The 22,318-nt window shown below is 39.6% G+C and overlaps 1 protein-coding gene across 1 annotated transcript in view; it reads left to right on the forward strand.

The window, feature by feature from the left end:
• Positions 1-21,241, forward strand: part of MAN2A1 (mannosidase alpha class 2A member 1) — a 79,769-nt gene extending 58,528 nt beyond the window's left edge. The window contains exons 18-22 of the mRNA XM_088130247.1: positions 277-418; positions 690-823; positions 7,448-7,642; positions 10,400-10,510; positions 17,719-21,241. Coding sequence (XP_087986373.1) covers positions 277-418; positions 690-823; positions 7,448-7,642; positions 10,400-10,510; positions 17,719-17,871 — 735 coding nt within the window. The 3' untranslated portion in view covers positions 17,872-21,241. The remainder of the gene's footprint in view (positions 1-276; positions 419-689; positions 824-7,447; positions 7,643-10,399; positions 10,511-17,718) is intronic.
• Positions 21,242-22,318: the final 1,077 nt, after the last annotated feature.

The following is a 22,318-nucleotide window of genomic DNA, read 5'->3' on the forward strand; positions in this document are numbered from 1 at the left end:
TTGTCTTCTTATTAGTGTCAACTGACATGTCTCATGTTAATAAAAACATGATTGAAATAGCCACATAATATTGGGTTGAGCCATATACTTTTATATTTTATATAAATATAAATTTTATATTTTCATTACTGTATGAAAAATAGTAAGTGTGAGTACTATTTTATAAAATTATATAAAGTAATATTCACAATTACTATTTTTCATGAAGCAGAAGCAGTTTTTCTATTTGTATTTTTAAATTCTCAACATTCACTGAAGTCACATTTGATAATTTAGATCCAGCCTAGACAGACAATGAGCAAATTGCCTCTTCAAGCAAATTTTTATCCAATGGCTACAATGGCTTATATCCAAGATAGCAAGATTCGAATGACCCTTCATTCCGCTCAGTCTCTTGGAGTTGCAAGTTTAAAAAGTGGTAAGAAATGGTAGAAACTTACAGTATGACTGTGATGAAAATCACGAATTTCTTATCTTGATAATGCCAACATACACTATCATCTAAAAGTCCGTTTTGTGTCTCGAGGATTTGTGACTGTTTATTTTGACTCTGACAATTTATAACTATATTAATTTAGAGAAGCTCTAAATCTGCTATTCTGTAAATATCTCTTATCCTGGATTACTTCTTCAGATACTTAAAAAGGTGTATGTCTGTGGGAAGTATAATGCAGTTTATATTTTTTTAGGTCAGTTAGAGGTTATCATGGATCGTCGACTTATGCAGGATGACAATCGAGGTTTAGGTCAAGGTGTACAGGACAACAAAATAACAGCTAATCTGTTTCGACTTCTGTTGGAGAAAAGAAGTGAAGTAAATACGGTAGGAGGCAATCACTATTTTATCATCTTGTTATATTGTTAGCTTTTAAATATATTCATTCACGTATCATAAATTTTATTCTATTTTAACTAATATTTATTTGTTTTTTTTACTGTAAACCACCCAGTCACTTCTTTGTGAGATGGGCAGTACCTAAATTTGAAATATAAATAAATAAATAAATAAATAAATTCCACAGTGTTTTATAATCATAAATTCAGCAGTCATCTTCAGTGTTCAAGTTATAGTTAATTTTAGCCTTATACCATCCTTCTAGACCTTTCTCCCAGAGCCCTAATTTTATGATGTAAATGGTAGTGCCTGAAAATGCAACTGTTTCTTGACTGCTCAGTGCTTCCTTTGAAAAAGAAAAATGTCGGGTTGATCAAAAACAAGTAGAGCCATGCACGCAGACACCTCAGCTGCATCACTGAAAATGCATGGCTGTTTCAGGGAAATGCTATTTCAAAGTTCTCCTGTTGCTTTGAAGGAACTCCTCATAAAACCAAATAACTTCACTGCAAGCAGGGATTGAGTTTGCACCACTATAAATGACATCATTTGACTACTGCTAGATAACTAGGAAAGGATCTGAACCATATGTTTGATTTTGTTCCCTACTCCTGATTTAAGTTACAGTACATGAATTGTCATAAATATCATGTTTGCCCTCTTTAGGACATACATATTTGAATTTCTGATGCTATATAATTTCATATGCTTAGGAAATGCAACAGTGTGGGTTTTTTTCTCGGAAAGGGCCCAATGTTTCTGGAGCGATGAACAGAATAAGGGGAACAAGTAGGAAAAACTAGAAGTCTTAATGCAGTCAAGAGAATTTGGCTAAGACTACAGGTAGTCCTCATTTAATGACCATTCGTTCAGTGACTGTGCAAAGTTACGATGGCACTGAACAAATGATAGTTATGACCCATCCTCAAAGTTACAGCCATTGCAGCATCCCTGCAGTCACATGATCAAAATTCGGGCGCTTGGCAGCCCATCTGCATTTACAATCACAGAATGCACTTCAATTCTCCCCCAACTGCCAATCTCCCCCCATTTCTGCCTTTTTGACTGCCCTGCACTTTGTCGCCTACCCCTGCCGCCCCCAGCTGAACTTTGCCATCTTCTTCCTGCTGCTGGTGAAGCACACTGGACTAAGGCAGCTGCTGGCCCTTCACAAGGCCTTTGTGAGGCCTTTGCAACCCCCCCATCTCTGTCCTTTTGGCCTTCCTGCACTTCACTGCTGCTGTCTATCCACTGCCACCCCTGCTGCCCCCGCTGACCTTCGCCTTCCTCCTCCTCCTCCTCCTCGGTGTGGGGGCTCTGTCAGCACTGGGCTTCCTGCCACTGCCCCAGCTATGAGTCTCTTGATGGACCTGTCCCGCTTCAGCAGTCTTAGCCTGCTACACATTCCCACGTGCACACCCAGTCTGCTTGTTGGGGCTCCACACATGGTTCACTGCCTCCTCTTGGCTGCTGGCTGTGGTGTTGCAAAGCAGCTGCTTGTTCCACAGGGGTTGGTGCCTCCCAGGAGGCAAGTAAAAGCAAGGCAGGCGCGGGCTGCAGATCGTGACCTGGAGCAGCCATGGCCCGACTGGCAGCCCTCTGCTCGGCGCAGGTTATACCCCTCTCCTCTCCCGATGCCCCTGCCTAGCTCATGATGGGACTGCGGTGCTCCCCACTCCACCCCCATCCCACTTCTGTCTCTGCCTTTTCCATTTGTGTTGCTAAAGAAGGAAGTCAGCGATAAACACTGTACAGTTTTGTTTATTAAGAAGTTTGAAGCAAGGAAGAATCACATTATTCCATTAAGTATAGTCCTCCCATGTCAGGCCTAGCCCAAGGAATTCCAGGAGACCATGCAGATTCAGTTCAGCAATGTTTATTAGCTATAACCTCTATCAAGAATCTTCCCAGACTGAAACTCTGTTCCTACCGTAGCTATGAAAACAGAGTGAATTCCTCAGGGAGGTGCCAGCCTCATCCTCTTATCTCTTCCTCACCCTTCTGGAGACGAAAGAGGATGCTTGCCTCCCTGATTGTGGCCTTCATAATTCCATTCCATCACATCCCTGCTGCAGACCCCACTTCAGCAGTCTTAGCCCACTGCCAGCCAAGGGTCATGCATGCACGTTTGCCTCCGCCCCTCGCCACCACTGCTCTCTAGCCACCGGGCTCCTGACGGGCCTGCAGCAGAGAGGACTGTTCTTAATGAAATAACGTGTTTCTTGTAAACAAAACTTTGTATTCATCACTGACTTCCTTCTTTACCAACACAAATCCTCCCGCATCTAGGTGGAAAAGGTGGAGGGAGGGAGGGAGAAAGGTAGGTAGGTGGGTTGGGCAGGCCCCTCACCTCTCCAGACGCTGCTGCCTGGCTCATTACAGGGCTGCTCCCCACCCCTTTCCCCATCCTGCCTCTGTCTCTGCCTTTTCTATTTGTGTTGTAGAGATGGGGGGGGTCACAGAGGCCTCTCAAAGGCCTTGCAAAAGGTGTACCTCTTCAGCAGCAGGAGGAAGAAGACGGCAAAGATCAGCTGGGGGTGAGTGCAGGGCAGCCAAAAGAGGCAGGTGGGTGGAGTTGAAGCAGAGACAAATGTGGCAGGGCAGAAGAAGCGTGAAGTCCTTACCTAACAGCAGTGTGGTCCTGGGACGACTGCAGCTGGAACTGCTGTCACTAAGTGGTGCAGTCACGTGATGTTTTGCCTAATGACCACTTCATTTAATGATGAAAATTCCAGTCCCAATTAGGGTCGTTAAGTGAGGACTACCTGTATAATGGAGTGGAAACAACAGAGATATTGCAGAGGTGGTATAGGCTATCAAGTTAGGTAGAAGACCTGGATAATGCCCTCTTGAACCAGATTACAGAACTTTCAGGGAAGTGAAGCATAGTAATAATGGGACACTTTAACTGCCTATACATCTGTAAGAAAGCCAACTTGGGCAAGACTGCAAGGTCCCAAAAATTCCTCTATGGTCTTGCCAATTGTTTAACTTTCCAGAAGATTGAAAAAGAGGCAATAGACTCCTAGAACTGATTTTAATGATATGAAACAGCTGGTTGAAGAGATAAAATCAGTAGCAACTTTGGGAGGAAGTAACCATGTCATCTGCAAAAGGAAAAATTGGAGTAGTACACGTTATATTTCAAGGGAACGTATTTCAGCAAACCCAGAGATATGTCAGGCAGGTTTTCATGGACAGAAATCCTCAGGCCAAAGGGAACATAGGAAAGATGGGAACTTCTTAAAAATAAGATGCTAGAGATACAGATATACACCATTTCAGTGAGGGGGGAAAAAGGACGGCTTAGGAAACCAATGTAAATCAATAGGGAGCTTTTGACTGAGGAAATTTTTAGAAAACAGAAGATAGAGATAATCACCCAGGAGTTATACAAGGAAACAATATCTGCAGAAAGAAGGCTAGGCTAAAATGCAAAAGAAATTTGGGCTTTTGTTAAAAGAAAAAAATCTTGAAGAAGCTTGTGGAGTTCATTTTAGAGCCTCTTTCAGCGACCTTTGAGATGCTGTGGAATATGGGCGCGTGTTAGAGAATTGGAGAAGACCTAATGTTCCTCTCTTCAAAAAGGGGGAAAAAGATGACCTGGATAACTACAGACTGTTTTGATATTGGACAAAACTGTGGAACAGTTTATTAAGCAGTTCAGTTTCTGAGTATTTAGAAAATAACTCACTGGTTGGCAGGAGTCAGCATAGGTTTATCTGGAATAAATTATGCCAACCAACCTGATCTCTTTTTTTGATACAGTGACCAGTTTAGTTGACGATGGGAATATGGTGGATGTACTATACTTTGACTTAAGCAAGCATTCAATAAAGTCTCCCACTAAATTATAGTAGAGATGGCAATGTCTTATACTTGGGTTGGAAAAATCAGCAGTACAATTATAGCTTTGCAGAAGGGACCATACTCAACTTGAATTGATGTGAAAAGGATTTGGATGTCCTGATGGATCACAAGCTGAACCTGAGCCAACAGTACTTCCTCTCTTAGATGTGTTGATCAGATTTCACCTAGAATATTATGTTCTGGGCATCACATTTTAGGAAAGTTAAACTGGAGGATGTCCATAGGAGGGCAGCCTTAGGGAACCATGATAGCTATGTTCAAGTATTTGAAGTTCTGTTATGTAGAAGGCAGGGTAGAATTGTTCAGAGCTGTTCCAAAAGACAGGGCAAGAATCAGTGGATTTAAATTACAATGAAGTATATTTTGATTCGACATCAGGAAAAAAATCTGAATGGTTAGACTGTTCAACATCTTGGGAAATGATGGGCTTTCCTTCACTACAAGTGTTTAAAAGGAGCAGGATGGCCATCTCTCAGAGGTGCTGTAATAGTAGATTGATACATAGGGTAAGGGTCGGACTAAATGATTTTTAAAGTCCTTCTCAACCTTTATATTCTATGTTTTCTCTATCTGCTAAATGGAATGTATTATGACTATTGTAAGTAACTTAGTTAAGAAATAATTCAGTATTGTTCCACTGTGATATTTACAATCACAATGTAGATTCCAGGGATATAGTGCTGTTATTTTGCTGCAGCAGAAATACTAGTGTTCTGTGCTAGCCCAGATTTAAGTTTTGGCACAAATGTTATGAGATAGAGACCATGTTATCAGATGTATGAAATGACAATGTTTCTGATACCTATAGTGAGGAATTGACCTGATTCACATGTCTCATTAACCATTCTTTTGAATTCCTGCTTATTAGGATTAAGTAAGCAAGCAAGTGTACATAAGCAAGCTACTGCACACTGTCCATTTGCTTCTTCTTGACTTCTGTTGTCATCAGAAGTGGCTAAACAAACAAAAAAACCTCTGTTCATGGTTTGTTTAGTATTAAATCTGAACCAGGATCCCTCACTTGTTGAACTTTATGCAAATTAGGTCTAGCCAGAGTTTATTCCTGACTTATTCTGGCTTGTTAGGCAAGCAATAAACCAAGGCTGAGGTACAGCACTAGCAAGCGTACTTCTCCCAGTGACTGTGTTTGGGGAGAATTGTTTTTATAGACAGGAGGAGCTGTAGGCATGGAATATTATTGCAAGTATTTGAAGTGGTGGAGGGCATATGGTGCCTTAGTAATTCCTTAGTTTTGTATATTTATACTACTTTCAGTCTGTAGAAAGACAGCAGGTAGGTATATGCAAAACATATCATTCTAGGGAACACCAGAAGTTCACTGGTGTTCACTGTTCTGGGATTGGTCTAGACATTTTCTGGAAGTGAATCATGCAGAATAGAAAGGGGATTATGGTGTTATGGTCAAGCACTGAAACAGCCTTATTTGGGGGCCAAACAATATCTGAAACATGCAAACCACTTCCTGTTCTGAAATATTTACTTTTTCAAAATTACTGGACCAGCTCTGGAACACTCAGATGTGGTGATCCAGAAAGAAAATAAAAATAAAATAATAAAATAAAGGGATGCTTTGATCTTTCCCATAATGTTCCATCCCTTAAGTGTTGTGTTTTGCATATCTCTAGTAGAAGGAGTTGGAAATAGAAGCAGTGAACAGTTATGGAACTGGAACTGGGTTTTTTGTTTGTTTTCTTTTAATATTAAGAACCAGTTGTTAGTCTGTTGAAAAAGAGAGCAGCAGCAGTACATCTAACTAAGAAAATGGTATGATAAGTCTTATTAAAATATTTTAGCAGCATATTTTCTCTTATCCATTACAGTATAGAATGAGAAGTAACTTGGGTAGAAAGTTAATATCTTTTTTCAGAAAGCTTGCAAACAGTATTAAATCTGCTAGTCATAGCTAATAAAGTTTTAGGGAACATAAATATTACCCTGATATTTGGATTAGTGGTTGGTTGCTATATTAAAATACAAGTAAAGTCTGAAGTAATGGAATTTATATTTAAAAGATTTATTAACACTGAATACAATATTGTAAATGCCAAAGAAATTTATCAGATATAGGCAAAGTATTATATCCCATTTTTTAAAGAACCAAAGATAGATGTTATAAATCAAGGAAAAGTATTTCATTTTGCTACCGTAAAGAGAAAAAAAAAGTCCTCAACCTGCAGCAACTGTCTGAAGATGCAGTTATGACAGAGATTATGAACTTTTACCTTGGCACATAATTAATTAGCTAAGTTAATTAATTAGTGTAAATTCTGAGTATGTTTGACCCAATGCTTAGTGCCCAGGTTCTAGAGATCAGCATAATATAGACACCAGAGCAGGGGTAAATATGCCAACAATTAATGCCCTAAATGTGCTGTAGTAAAAGAAGAAAGCAGAATAAAGTACTAGTGCTGCATTCTTTAGGTACTGCTGACTTTAAATTACAGTCAGAATTTTTGCTGCCATTATTCTTATATAAGCATAACTAAGTCTGAGAGGGGCAGAAAGCAAGTTGATAAGGGGAAAATTTAAGTACTGTAACACTTCACCCAGGATCCAAGTAGTAGATATATAAACAGATATTACTGTGACATCTGGGCACACATAACAATTTGCACACATTTAGTTTTATTCCTAGGCTCATGTATCAGTATGAATAGATCCAAAATGTCCAGTGTACCACATGGGTAAATAGCTAACTATTTTCTTTTTGCTTTTTAATAGAAAGAAGAAAAGTCACCTGTCAGCTATCCTTCTATACTTAGCCACATAACATCATCTTTTATAAATCATCCTGTGATTCCAATGATTACTTCTGCAGGCACTGTTATCCCTTCACTTTTGAATACTTTTTCTCCTTTAATTTCATCTATGCCATGTGATATGCATGTAGTTAACCTAAGGACAATACAGTCAAAGGTGAGTTCATAATGCACACTCTCACAAAACTCCAGTATTCCTGAAAATGTAAAATGTGTGTAAAATATTATTGATAAGAGTTATCCAGGTGGTATTCTCCAGAATAGTGGAGAACTGGCATGGTATGCTTGCACAGGAGATCCACAGTTTCTTACTATGTATAACAAGCATAATGTAGTATAGCTGTCTCCTCTTAATGTTCATTGATTTATAGATGCATTTCTTTTTACTCCTATAACGCAAACAGTACTTCACATTGAAATTAATTTGTTGTATGACTAGGCTGCTATTTTGTGAAACTGCTGAAGAAGAGAGTGAAAAATGTCTTGTGTCCGGTAAACCACAAACTACCATTTTTGTATCAGTAACAATAATACTATGAAGTTATCTGGCTAATAATGTATGTTACTGAAACAGTAAGATTTTTAAAATGTCCTCAAATTGCAAATTAGTGAGATCATGAATTAGTACAGTGGTATCTCGGGTCACGAACGCTTCTGTTCACGACCAATTCGGGTCACGAACAGCTCCATTCGCAAAATTTTGCTTCCGTTCGCGAACGCCGGATCAGGTGATGAACAGGATCCGCGACCATTTTCCCTCCCGTGACACGTGGTCGTGGCTTCCTGTAGGGAGGGGGACTCTCCCTCCAAGCAGTAACCGCCTCCCCACCCGCCTTCCTGTCCTCCACGCCAGAAGTCGCGTCGAGCAAGGTTAGCGTTCTCTCTTTTCGTACAGTACTTTGTTTCATATTTTTGTGGTTTAAAAAACAAAAAAACATGGTTCAGAATGGATTAACCGTAATTACATTGAACCTTATGGGAAAATTTGATTCGGGTCGTGACCAATTTGGGTCGCGACCAGAGTCACAGAACGAATTAAATTCGTGAACCGAGGTACCACTGTAATATTAAAATACTAAGTCTGACAAAATATGTCATATATTTCAGTAACTAGGAAGGAGTGGTAAACATTTCCAACAGTATATCTCATGACATAAACATTCTATTCACACTTCTTTAAATTAAGAGTAGAATACTCCTGCTGTTGTGGCATAAGCATATTCCTTTTGACAGCTTTGAATAAACTGGAAGGTTGGCTGGAGACATTCTTCAAAATAGTAATAATTAAAAAGAAAAATACTATTCTTTTGTGAGTAGCAGGCAGCCAAGGTGGAATTTTACTTGTAAGGATTGCTATCAGGTCTGTAAAGGCATATTTTTGTCTTAGGAATGACATTAACTTAATTTGGATTAGTTGTGATGTCTCTATGGAATTTCCAGTTTCATGCCTTGTGGGCTTCCTGCAATCAGCTCGACATGAGAGACCAAATGTTGGATTTGATGAATGTTGGTCTGATTTACCACAGCTCTCATGTACAGCAGCAGAGAATGCAATCTTCAAGGAGATTTTGCTTGACAATGTCTGCAATGTTTTTTTCTTCCAGTTGTCAATTGAAACGTTTTTCACCATTCTTTAGTTACAATTTCTTATATATATATTATATGTACAATATACACAAACACGTATGCACAAACTTTTAGGGAAAGTCATTCCCTGACTTTTAACCATTTTAAAGGATAAGTGAAAATTTCTAACCTCTTGGTTAATAGTATCATTATGTGTGCGTTAACAGTATTGAAGGTTGCTAAATCATTAATACATTTGGATAATTTTATTTTAACTGGATTTACTGTTTTATTATTTGGTGAGGATATTTTAGTTAAATTTTCCATATCATCAAGCTTCACTTAAAGGATATTTTACCCTTTCTTTTTTGAGCTATTTGAATTATTAATTCATAACCAATTTTGGATAATATCCGTATTACTTTGTGCATACATTTTGGGATCTTAACTGCTATATCAACCACTTAAACTTTCTAAATGTGACTCAGCATATAATAAAATACTTACCCTTAAATATGTATCTACAGTACTGTGCAAAAGTTTTAGGCAGGTGTGAAAAAATGCCGTAAAGTAAGAATGCTTTCAAAAATATATATTGTAATTGTTTATGTTTATCAATGTTTGCGGCTGCATTTCTGCAAATGGAGTTGGAGATCTGGTCAGGATCAATGGTGTCCTCAATGCTGAGAAATACAGGCAGATCCTTATCCATCATGCCATACCATCAGGGAGGCGGGTGATTGGCTCCAAATTTATTCTGGAGCAGGACAACGACCCCAAACATACAGCCAATGTCATTAAGAACTCTCTTCAGCATAAAGAAGAACAAGGAGTCCTGGAAGTGATGGTTTGGCCCCTACAGAGCCCTGATCTCAACATCATCAAGTCTGTCTGGGATTACATGAAGAGACAGAAGGATTTGAGACAGCCTACATCCACAGGAGATCTGTGGTTAGTTCTCCAAGATGTTTGGAACAACCTACCTGCGAAGTTCCTTCAAAAACTGTGTGGAAGTGTACCTAGAAGAATTGATGCTGTTTTGAAGGCAAAGGGTGGTCACACCAAATATTGATTTGATTTGGATTTCTCTTGTTTGCTCACTTTGCATTATGTAAATTGATAGACATAAACAATTACAATATATATTTTTGAAAGCATTCTTATTTTACAGCATTTTTTCACACCTGCCTAACACTTTTGCACGGTACTGTATATGTCAGTCTAGCATTATAAAGATTAGACTACACAGTGTTAGGCTATAGAATACCATGTAAGTTACCTAAACCCTACTAATTAAGTAAGGTAAGTTGCCTAAACTTTGCTAATTTTCTTCCAAATTTGATTTCAGGCAGATTCAGGGCCATCTCATGAAGCTGCCTTGATTCTTCACCGAAAGGGATTTGATTGTAGGTTCACAAACACCGACTTAGGGCTCCTCTGTTCTACCACTCAGGGAAAGGTAAGATAAAATATTTTAATAAGGTCTGTATATTGGTGGAACTGGTTGCCTGGTTTCCAGTTGGGTGTGCTCAGTGGAATTGTTAATATTTCTTTTAAGCAGTAGAGCTGCATGCTATTACCACAAATCAAAAGCTGAATTGCCTTTGGATGACCAGATTTATAGTGGACTTTGTGGTCTTTTTACATATTACGTTATGTTATGGTACATATTTTGATATGCCTTAATATAAGCTATAGAAAGAAAAAAAAATCAACTTCAGGTTCACCCTGAACATATGCTGTGAATTAAGGATGTTTTTTCTTTCCATAGTACCTGATATTAGTTAATTAGCTTTTTTATTACTTTTTGCTATCAGTAGTTCATCACATTTTTGAAATTCTGTAAGGAACAATATAAATTTAGTTTACTGAATGCATTTAAAATTCCATGGAATTCTCTAGATTTAAATTTGTCAGAATAGCATTCAGTTTTCCTTTACAGTTTCAGTTCCTTCCATGGTCTATCTGCTGCCTGCAAAAGCAATTATACATGTACATCAATTACTGCCTTATATAGTGTGGGATTATTTATCACTTTTATTGCATCTGTTCCCTGTACCCAATAAAGTGTGGCTTCTAGGGCTATATGAAGCTTTGGCTAAGGTTCATGTAAAGTACCTATCTGAGCTGCTCCATGAAAAATGTGGACTTTCCATATTTATTTATCAATCAATCATATTTATATAGCCACCCATCTCACATGAAAGTGATTCTGGATGGTGTACAGCACTTAACAACAATAAAAACATAAAAACAGTCACAATTAAAAAATAACTATAAGAAGCACACAAACAGAGGATGATATTAACCACAATAAGGGAGCCATTGCAAAATCTCCCCAGTCCCCTGTGACCCTGAGCCCTGATAATGTAGCCAGGTCTTGAGGGACTTGCAGAATGTTGAGAGGGACAGAGCTAATCTCGCTTCTGGGGGGAGAAGATTCCACAAGGTGGGCTTCACAGCACAGAAGGCCCCTGGGACCCACCAAATGTAATTCCCTGGCAGACAGGACCTGCAGCATGCTTTCTTTGCCAGACCTGTTGAGGCGGGCAGATGTAATTGGGGAGAGGCAGTCCCTCAGATAACCCAGCCCCATGCCATGAAGGGCTTTAAAAGTCAAAACCAGCACCTTGAATTGGACCCAGAAACAAACCGACAACCAATGTAGTTCATGGAGCAGAGGTTAACATGTACCATTCCAGGGGCACAGATAACTGCTTGTGCTGCTGCATTTTGCACCAGCTGAAGCTTCTGGTACTCTTCAAGAGCAGCCCCATGTAGAGTGCATTACAGAAATCCAAACAGGAGTTGACTAGGGCATGAGTGACAGTAAGCAGAGCCCTCTGATCTAGGAACGGGCACAACTGGTACACAACCCAAAGCTGTGCAAAGGCCCTCCTAGCCGTGACTGCCACCTGCTTTTTGAGCAGGAGTTGTGAGTCCAGGAGGACCCCCCCAGATTGCACACAGGGTCTTTTTGGAGCAGTGCCACCCCATTCAGGACAAAAGACGGCATAGTCCTAGGACCGGAAGTTCCGAAACTCAAAGCCACTCAGTCTTGCCAGGGATCAGCTGAAGCCTGTTGTTCCCCATTCAGACCCTCATAGCCTCCAGGCACCCGGATAAGACATTCACAGCATTGCTTAATTTGCCAGGGGCAGAGATGTATAATTGGGTATCATCAGCATACTGATGATACTTTACCCCATGGCGATGGATGAGCTCACCCAGCGGTCTCATGTAGATGTTAAATAGGAGGGGAAAGAGTACCAAACCCTGCAGCACCCCACATAACGGGCTGAGAGCAGGATCTATCCTCCCCAACCACCACCAACTAGAATCGGCCCTCGAGGAAGGAGGCGAACCAGCACAACACTCTGCTACCCACCCCCAGTCCTCTGAGCCGATCCAGAAGGATGGTATCAAAAGCCGCAGAGAGGTCAATTAGATCAAGGATGGATGCATAACCTCTATCCCACCCTCCCCAGAGATCATCCAAAAGCATGACCAGTGCTGTTTCAGTCCCATACCCAGGCCTGAATCCCGACTGAAAAGGATCCAGATAATCTGCTTCATCCAAGGTCCTCTGAAGCTGCTGTGCAACCACTTTCTCAATCACCTTCCCCAAAAAGGGGAAGTTAGATACTGGATGGAAATTATACAGTATGGTGGGGTCCAGCGATGGCTTGAGGAGTGGGCGAACCAAAGCTTCAAGAGGTGAAGAAACAACCCCCTCACTCAAGGAAGCATTAACCATCGCTAGAACCCACTCACACGACACCCCCCGAGTTGCTTTAACCAGCCAGGAGGGGCATGATTCTAAAGAGCAGGTGGCTGAGCTTACAGCCCTAAGGACCCTGTCCACTTCCTCAGGTCCAAAAGGTTCAAACCGTTCCCAGATAACAAGATTCCTCCCTAGGCATCTCCACCAGACCTGCAACAAAGCCAGCATCCAACTGAGAACGAATCCGAGCAATTTTATCTGACAGATGCTGAGAAAATTCCTCCACACACCCCTGCAGAAGGTTCTCCAAGCCATCCTTACCCAGGAGGGCTCATGTCAGATAGCGGGGCAGCTATCTGTGGATACAATAAGAACAGAGGAGCAATGACACTTTGCTGCCCTTATCACCACTAGGTAGGCCTTAATAGCAGCTTGAACCCATGTTCGGTCAAGTTCGTCCCTTGTCGAGCACCAGTGATGGTCTAGACATCTTGCCTTACTTCTTCTCCCTCAGCTCTTCTATAAACCAGAGAGAGTGCCGGGATCTCCGAGAGGAGAGTGGTCACATGGGTGCGATCCAATCCAAAGCCTTAGCTGCCTCTTTATTCCAAGCGGCAATCAAGGCTTCAGATGACCATGCAGCAGGTCAGCAGGAACAACCCCCAGCTCCCTCTGGAACCCATCCAGGTCCATTAGTTGCTAAGGACGGACCGACGTAATGGGTACAGCCTCCCTGCAGTGGATAGCGGTGCTAGAGGATCCCATTGTAATCAGGGAGTGATCTGACCATGACAACGGGGACATCAAAAGTTCCCCCAATTTCAGATCACATAGCCACTGCTCTGACAGGAACACCAAATCCAGTGTATGGCCGCTGTCCTGTGTCGGGCTCTGGATGTTTGGGATAGGCCCATGGCCATCATGGTGGCCATGAACTCCCGAGCCACCTCAGACCCCATCCCTAGAGAAGGCAGATTGAAATCTCTCAAGACCATAAGTCTAGGGAACTCCATCGCCAACCCAGAAATGGCATCAAGGAGCTTAGGCAGGGAAGTTACTGTACAGCAGGGAGGCTGGTACAACAGCAGCAAACCCAACTGATTCCTAGAGCCCAACTTAATGAACAGGGTCTCACATCCAGTGACCTGTGGTAGTGCCCATGAAAGACCTAAGAGATTCCTGGATGACAATTGCCACACCTCCACCTCTGCCCCAGGATCTCGGCTGATGCCACACTCAAAGCCCAGCTGGGCATAACTCTGAGACGGACTCCCCACCCCAGATCTCAGTGATACATGCCAGGTTGGCCCTCTCATCAGTAATTAAATCACTAATGAGGGAGGCCTTATTACAGACTGACCTAGCATTCAGAAGCAGCAGCCGGAAACCAAAGCCTCTGAAGGTCCGCTGACGAGGTACAGGGGCTGAGACTGAGAAGCTGGAACACAAGGCTGGTAACAAACAACAGTCCTGCGGTCCCTGGGAATGGCCCACTCCCCATCTCCCACCATATCTCCCCAGGCCTGTTACCACCATAATACTTTGGCCTGCCCTTACCCCCCAACAACATCCCCATCTCCAAGTCCCTCAGCTCCCAAGACATCTGCTGTCCTTACCAGCTGTACTTGGGAGGGGAAGCACTTTAACACTGGGCACTCAAAGCACTTTAACTTTGCCAGTTCTCAGCACCATCAGAACCTAGCAACCACCTCCCACTTCACTACAATAATCTCACACACAAACATATACAGGCATCTCTCCCTTGCTGCTCCCTGCCCACTCACTCTCCGTCAATTCCTCCTCCGACTCTCACCCAGAGAGAGGAATCAACACACTCACACCCACTTACATCCAAGACCCCCTACCGTGCTGCTCCCACCAGTTGGCAGAGGCTCCCAACCCATTCACCTCCCCCCAGCCAAGCCCACTTCTGGCTCTCACTCAGAGAAGCTTCACTTCTTTTCTGAGGCCACCTCTAGCAGTTCCAGTGGGTAGAAAAGACTCTGAAATGATATGAAGTGCCTTGATGAGACTAAGTGTATCACGTCTGTACTTGATGAAGTACACAAAAAGTACATCACATAATTCTTGGGCTGCAAATTGCCTAATTGAGGTGAGTTATCTCACACATCCTGACATGGTGTCTTGTCATATGTATCTACACTGCGTGCACAATTATTAGGCAAGTTGTATTTTTGAGGATGAATTTCATTATTGAACAACTACAGTGCTCTCAGTCAATCCAAAATGTTAATAAACCTCAAATCTGAATATTTAAGAAAGTAAAAGTGAGGTTTTAGCTTTCTTAGGAGCATATCTATGTGTGCACAATTATTGGGCAACTATTAGTGTGCAGAATTATTATGCAACTAAATGAAAAACAAAGATTCCCCTATCTCACTTGTTTATTTTCATCTGTTAAAGTGAGAATAATGAACAAACAACTCAAAATTTACAAATAAACACTTCTGACATTTCAAACAAAAAATCAGTGACCAATATAGCCACCCTTCTTTGCAATAACAGTCATAAGCCTTCCATTCATGGAGTCTGTCAGTTTCTTGATCTGTTGACAATCAACCTTTTGTGCAGCAGCAACCACAGCCTCCCAGACACTGTTCAGAGAGGTGTACTGTTTTCCTTCACTGTAAATCTCCCGTTTGAGAAGGGCCCACAAGTTCTCAATAGGGTTTAGGTCAGGTGAGGAAGGGGGCCATGTCATTAGTCTTTCATCTTTGAGGCCTGTATTGGCTAGCCACACAGTGGAGTACTTCGATGCATGCGATGGAGCATTGTCCTGCATAAACATCATGGTCTTTTTGAAAGATGCAGACTTTTTCCTGTACCACTGCTTGAAGAAAGTGTCTTCTAAAAACTGGCAGTAGGTTTGGGAGTTGATTTTGAGTCCAGCTTCAACCTGAAAAGATCCAATTTGCTCATCTGTAATAATACCAGCCCATACCAGTACCCCACCTCCACCTTGCTGGCGTCTGAGTTGAAGTGGAGCTCTATGCCCATTACTGATCCAGCCACAGGCCCATCTATCTGGTCTGTCAAGAGTCACTCTCATCTCATCAGTCCACATAAAACCTTTGAAAAATCTGTCTTCAGATATTTCTTGGCCCAGTCTTGCTATTTCAACTTATGTGTCTTGTTCAGTGGTGGTCGAGTTTCAGCCTTCCTTACCTTGGCCATGTCTCTGAGTACTGAACACCTTGTACTTCTGGGCACTCCAGGTAGGTTGCAATTCTGGAATATGATAGCACTGGAGGATAATGGGTTCCTGGTAGCTTCACGTTTGATTCTTCTCAAATCTTTGGCAGTTAATTTGCGTCTTTTTTTCTCAACATATTTCTTGTGACCCTGTTGACTATTTGCAACAAAACGTTTGATGGTTCTGTGGTCACGCCTCAATATCTTAGCAATTTCAAGAGTGCTGCATCCCTCTGAAAGACTTTTTACAATTTTTGACTTTTCAGAGTCAGTTACATCTCTTTTTTGGCCCATTTTGCCTGACGAAAAGAAGCTGCCTAATAATTATGCACACCTTGATATAGGGTGTTGATCTTCTTAAGCCACACCCTCCCTCATTACACAAATGCACATCACCTGATATGCTTATATCCAATAAGCATTCAGGTTTATAAAGCTTGGAGGTGGAAAATATGCATAAAAATGATGATATGGTCAAAATACTCACTTGCCTAATAATTGTGCACATGGTGTATATATTTCACTCTCTAAGATTAGTTTGACAACAGTGAGGTTCAAGGAGGTGCCTAAAAAGAAGCCCAGGAAACCTATGTAAGATTTTTTTTCTGACAATTTCAAATCTTTCCCAGAAATTGAATTGGGCTGAAATATAGACTGCAGGTTCTGCATATCTTTGTTTTATGTAGGGTCAGTAACTCTGTGGATAGATTCCTCTGCTTGATTAGACAGGCTAGAGGATAACAATATTTTTGACACAATTAGGGACATCATTATTGTCAATTGTAGTATAAAACCTATGGTTAGACAGTAAGATTTATTTTCAATTTAAAACATTCTAATTCTTTCCTTCTGTATTAGTATCAGCTTAAATGTCAAAATCCAAAGAGCAGAGTTTTTTAATTCTCTAATTAGATCTCAAGTTAGTTCTCAATCTTAAGTATACCTGTGAGGATAGAGGAACAGAAAAAATGCTTCATTTTAAAATTATAAAATCAGCACTTAGTCACTGAGATACAGTGGACTTTCTAGGATCAGGCTTTACTAGGTTTAGTTCAGGATTGTGTTGGTACCTTTGTGTTGTGCATGGATAAAGGTGCAAATGGCACTCAGTTAAAATGCAAAATCTGGCAGTTAACTAGCCTGAAATGAAAACAAAACAAAAAAAATCTTTGTGAGGTAACTAAGTGTGGCAGTTTTTATGAAAGTTAGGCTCTAATTTGGCTAGGATTACAAAACTGGGAAAAGTAAGTTTCTGCCCCCTGAAAAAGCTTACTGGTATGGAGACTTAAATTACTTAGTTTATAATGCCATTGGGTGCCACCGATTCACTAATGTACCTTAGATTTAGATCAGTTGCTTTCAGACTAACCACACTGAGGAACTCCCTTTCCATGTCCAGCCTGACTACCAACGGGAAAGTGTATGTCTGCTTGTGTGGCATAGAGTTGGGGACCATATTCCAAGTTCAGGGTGTTTTCTGTCCAGGCTGGATAATAGATGGGCATTTTGTGTCTTGATTACTATTTGGCAAACTGTATATTTGCTTTTAGGGAAGCATGCATAAGTTCACTAGCCCTGTTTCAAGGGCCTGAAGTAGAGAGTTTCTTCTATCCAGGGAGGCTCTGCATGCAGTTTAGAGACTTTGGAAGAATATTCTTAAAGAATGAAATAAAATTTGCATTGTATAGGATGCTGATAGTAATTAAATTTTTGTCTTTTTCAATTTTCAGCTAAGGGTGCACAAACTCTTTAACAAGTTCCATGTGGAAAGTCTAATACCTACTTCCCTGTCTTTGATGTATTCATCTTCAGATGCCAGAAATATCAGTGAAATTAGTATGAGTCCTATGGAAATTAACACATACAGAATTCAGTTAAGATGAAACTTGGCTTTTGGACTTGGATACTAAGGAAAATCTATAACTCTGTGTCTTCTCAAAGATTGATGTGCAATAAGAAGCACATTTTTATTCCAGCTTCTTGATACTGTGACAGTACATTCATTTTAGAATCTATTTGATCTTAAATGCCATAAAAGCCATGATGCAAAGAATTTTTCTTATTCTCTAATAAAATGCCAACACCAGTATACATGAATACAAGAACTGAGGGAGAAACAAAGGATATTATCTCTCATCAACAAAGTGAATCTCAGGTTAAATATTAGTTTATGACTTCTAAGTTCATAATTTGTATCTGAAAGGGAGCTAACACTGAATTTAAATTGTTTTCTGATCCCTAGCTGGCTCTTAAATACATACATTGTTGAAATCACAGTATGAGATTGAACCTGAAAATTCTCTGGTGAAGCTATTGTCCAAATACTTGTAAAGACTTCTATAAATGACTATTTCAGCTTTTCCACATGGAGTCTGCATTTATCCCACTCTATCTAACTCTAGAGTGAAATCCAAGAACCTTTGAGAAATGTGGAAGATTTTAATTATATTAGCCAACCATCTTGAACTGCAGAACTTAAAATTCTGGAATTATACATCTTTCTTGGAAAATATTTTAAATCTGTTTTGTTACTTGACACATTGGGATACGTGCAATTACTCCACTATACAGAAAAAGGAAGATGGAAGTCTGAGTACAAGTTTTTTTTTACCGAATACTTGGATACTAATGCTCTCTGAAATGTGTTTTCTATTTCAATTTAACCTTATCAAAATAAATGTGCCTTATTTTTTTGTATAAGTGTTGTTACTTTTTATGTGTCCATACAAGTGTTTTGTTTTTTAAGAAACAGGGCAATGTGGGGGTTAGCAACTAAAAGAATCTGTACCTTTTATTTGACAGTAATGGCCACATTCTGATCTCCTGCAGCAAATGTGACCTAATGGTGCTCTGAACACTATGAATGTAGAAAAATAAGTTTATAAAACAAATAAAAGACTAAAAATAATCATTTGCTGGCAAAGAAGCAGACATTTGAAGGCTGGCAGAAACTTGTCATGTGCATTACAATATCATGTGCCTCTCTTTAAAATACTATTGTACAAACTCAGTGTTCATGGTTATGTAGTCAATTTGGTTTCTTTGCATCAAGCATTTTAAGTTCTTGAAGCCTTGTGGGTTTAACATTTTCACCTAAATAAAGCTTTTGTTTACAATTTCAATTATTTAAGACTGCAGTCCTATAAAAACCATTGAAAAGGTGAGCAGTCTGATACCTTCTGGGTATTTCAGACTTCAGCTGCTGTCAATCCCACTGAACAAAGCAAATAAAAAGTGTGGAAGTTGTAGTCCAGATTATCTGTAGGGCATCAGGTTGCTGCCTTTTGCTGTATGAACCTTAAGTCCCATTGAGCTTAATGGACTTCAGTCAAGAGATGTATAAGCTTGCGCAATAAATTGTAGTTCAGTGTGATTCCAGTTAATTTTTTAAGGTTTCTTTAAAACAAATAACTGGAGAATTGCTTTTGGGCTCATATATTTTGTACTCTATTCAACTGATCTGTGTATTTATTAAACAAATTTCGCCACAGCTCCAATCTTTAATATATATATCATATTCAAATGTTGAAGGCCCTCTATACGTTATATAGTTCCTCTCCTTCAGTAATAGGATAGTGTCATCTGTATTATTAAAAAGCGGGAGCATAAGGAAGTGAAAATGAATAAATTTATGCAATAAGTGTATACTTTTGAATACTTTCATTTAACTGGAATTTTAAGTGCAGAACATTTCTGTAACTGCTATTTTAATTTTATAATTATTACAGAATTATATGGCTTATAGGTTGATGATAGTTCTCTGCCCCTCCCAAAATTATTCAACATATTATACCAGTAACACCATAACCATTTCATCAGTGTTTACTTTTTCACTGTATAACAACATTTTAAAATTTTTACTTTATTTATAGGCCACCCAAAGTTGTTTAAGACAGTCTATAAATTAAGTAATAAATAAATGTTAAATAGTAAAATAAGCACTGATGAAATGATTATAGTGTAACCCTCTTCCCCAACCCAGTTCCCTCCAGATACTTAGTTGAATTCCTATAGTCTTTGATATGTGGGTGTTGTAATCCAGCACATCTAGAAGGCATTGGATTAGAAAGGATTGTAACTGAATAGGAATGGAACCTATATTTTGCATATATTACCTGAATCTTTCTCTGCCCTACAGAAAACAACCGAATGACAAAAGATTTGTTCAGTATACTGAGAAATACCTAGCATACTTTTAAAATGTTAAAAATACAACTCTGCAAATTTTCCTCCCCTGTAGTGGTTTTTTATTACACTACAACGCTGCCCACATCCAATTCTTGGCTGCCAAAACTTAATTTTAAAAAACTGCACTGAAAATTTGGCCACCCCTTTTGGAGAACTTGGTCACAAAGGGGATCTGCAGTCCTGCCCTAAACATGCCTAATAATTATTGAATCTAATGTATCTTTCTAGTAGTTTTTGTTTTATGACTTTAAAAGTCTTAAACTGTACAATCATGCCTAAATTAACAAACTTTTGCTTTAGTTCATAGTAATAATATGGCCTTTTGCAATAATGGTAATTGTATACATTCTGAGGTTTGTCAAAACAGTCCAATTTAAAGTGATTTATTTCTCTAGGAAACTGATAACTTCTCAGTTTTTAGTGGTATAATTTCTAGTACCTATACAGATAGGATCCAGAGTTTGCCTCCCAAGAGTGAAATTCTTTCACAGAAGGCATCTGATCCAAAAGAAGGAACTTGCTAATGGATTGAGAGATCATTTTTGTTGATTTCCCCTTGCAACCTCTTTAAATCTGCTCCAGAAAGATTGGGAGCCTTTAGAATAGTTTGGGTGGAATAACTGGGACTGATAGGGAAGGGAATTGATGAAAATTGCTTCTCTTCGTATCTTTGCAAATGATGCAAATGTCATGAGCAATAGTCTGTTCAAGGAATGCTACTGCTGGTAAATTCTGGATCCTGTCTTGTATGTTCTAAGATCGATCTGTATGCCATATAGTCAACAGTTAAAATATTGTGTCTGCTGCTCTTGGTAAAGCTGAAACCAAATTTCTTCTGCAGGAATTCCATGGATTTTGAACATTCCTTTATATTTTGATTTCTTGGTGTCTTTTGAAACCAACTGATTTAATTTGAAGGTTTTCATATCTTTATTTTCATAGATTTTCTTTTTTCTTTTTGCCAGGGGGAGTGTAATGTGATTGCCAATAAAAAATTCTATTATGATAACCATGTGTAATGCTGTCTTGTTAGCGATTTCAGATAAACTAATGTCTCAAAACAAGCCGCCTGTTCTCAAGAGAAATGCTTCACTAGTAAATAAGACCCATCCATTGTATACAAGTTAGGTTTATAAATATATCAATAGATATGAAAAATTGGGGTGGGGGGGGACAGTTTTCCAGTAGAATATGCTGCTTTGCATTTTGAGGAAAATGTATCTATTGAACTGCTTATGACAGTGTTTAATTATCAAAGAGTTTCTGGACTTCCTATGGATGTCCTATGGAGTTTCCTACTTCCTATGGATATTTTTCCTTGTAATCTGGAATATATGTGTCACTTTAAGTGTTAAAGCTCCTTGTGAAGTCTGAAGAATAAAGTCTTATATCCTCCACATCTTTTATCCTGACCTCTTAACGTAAATGCCCAAGTCCAACACTCATTCTGGCTTCCACAGCCAGAGAACTCTATGCCAGCAAGTCAGCCTCCAGTGACTAACTTACACTGCAGAAAGAGCTGCTGGTGATGTTTTTCACACAAAAGGATGGGAGACACATTTAATTATTAAAAATTACAACTATTGTGAATCACAAAAGCGATATTTTTAAAAAGTGAAAGAGGAAGCATGGAGGGGCTAACAAAAACAAATGATGGGTATCATTTTGTGATTCCTTAAATGTGTTCTGTAAGTGGCGTGAATTTTTTTTTTAGGTATTTTATTATACAAAATAAGACACGTCATTAAGCCCCCTCAGAATCCTAGATTCCTCCCACCACCCTCCTGTTAAATCTGTGTTGCCTCTCTGCCCCTTTCTACTTCAAAACCAAATTAAAATGCAGCCTCTAATCAAATGAAGTGGCTGCCCTGATTTAATGTGGTCACTTTACCCAAGCAGTCCAACCATTAGCTGCCCTAATACTATTACACCAAGGAGGAGATAGATAGATAGATAGATAGATAGATAGATAGATAGATAGATAGATAGATAGATAGATATAAAATATATCTTCATTTTGACTAGAAATAACACTTGATAGAACCAAAATGCTTGCCTAAGTTTTGATACTGTCCCAATCTATGAAATTTCACTTACCCACTGATAACCATTCCTATCTTTTTGCAGTTGCTATGGCAATGG

The sequence above is a fragment of the Python bivittatus genome, unplaced genomic scaffold (assembly GCF_059951505.1).
Source record: "Python bivittatus isolate LINGU-HERP-01145 unplaced genomic scaffold, Pbiv_v1 ctg000850_np1212, whole genome shotgun sequence".
Taxonomy (NCBI): Eukaryota; Metazoa; Chordata; class Lepidosauria; order Squamata; family Pythonidae; genus Python; species Python bivittatus.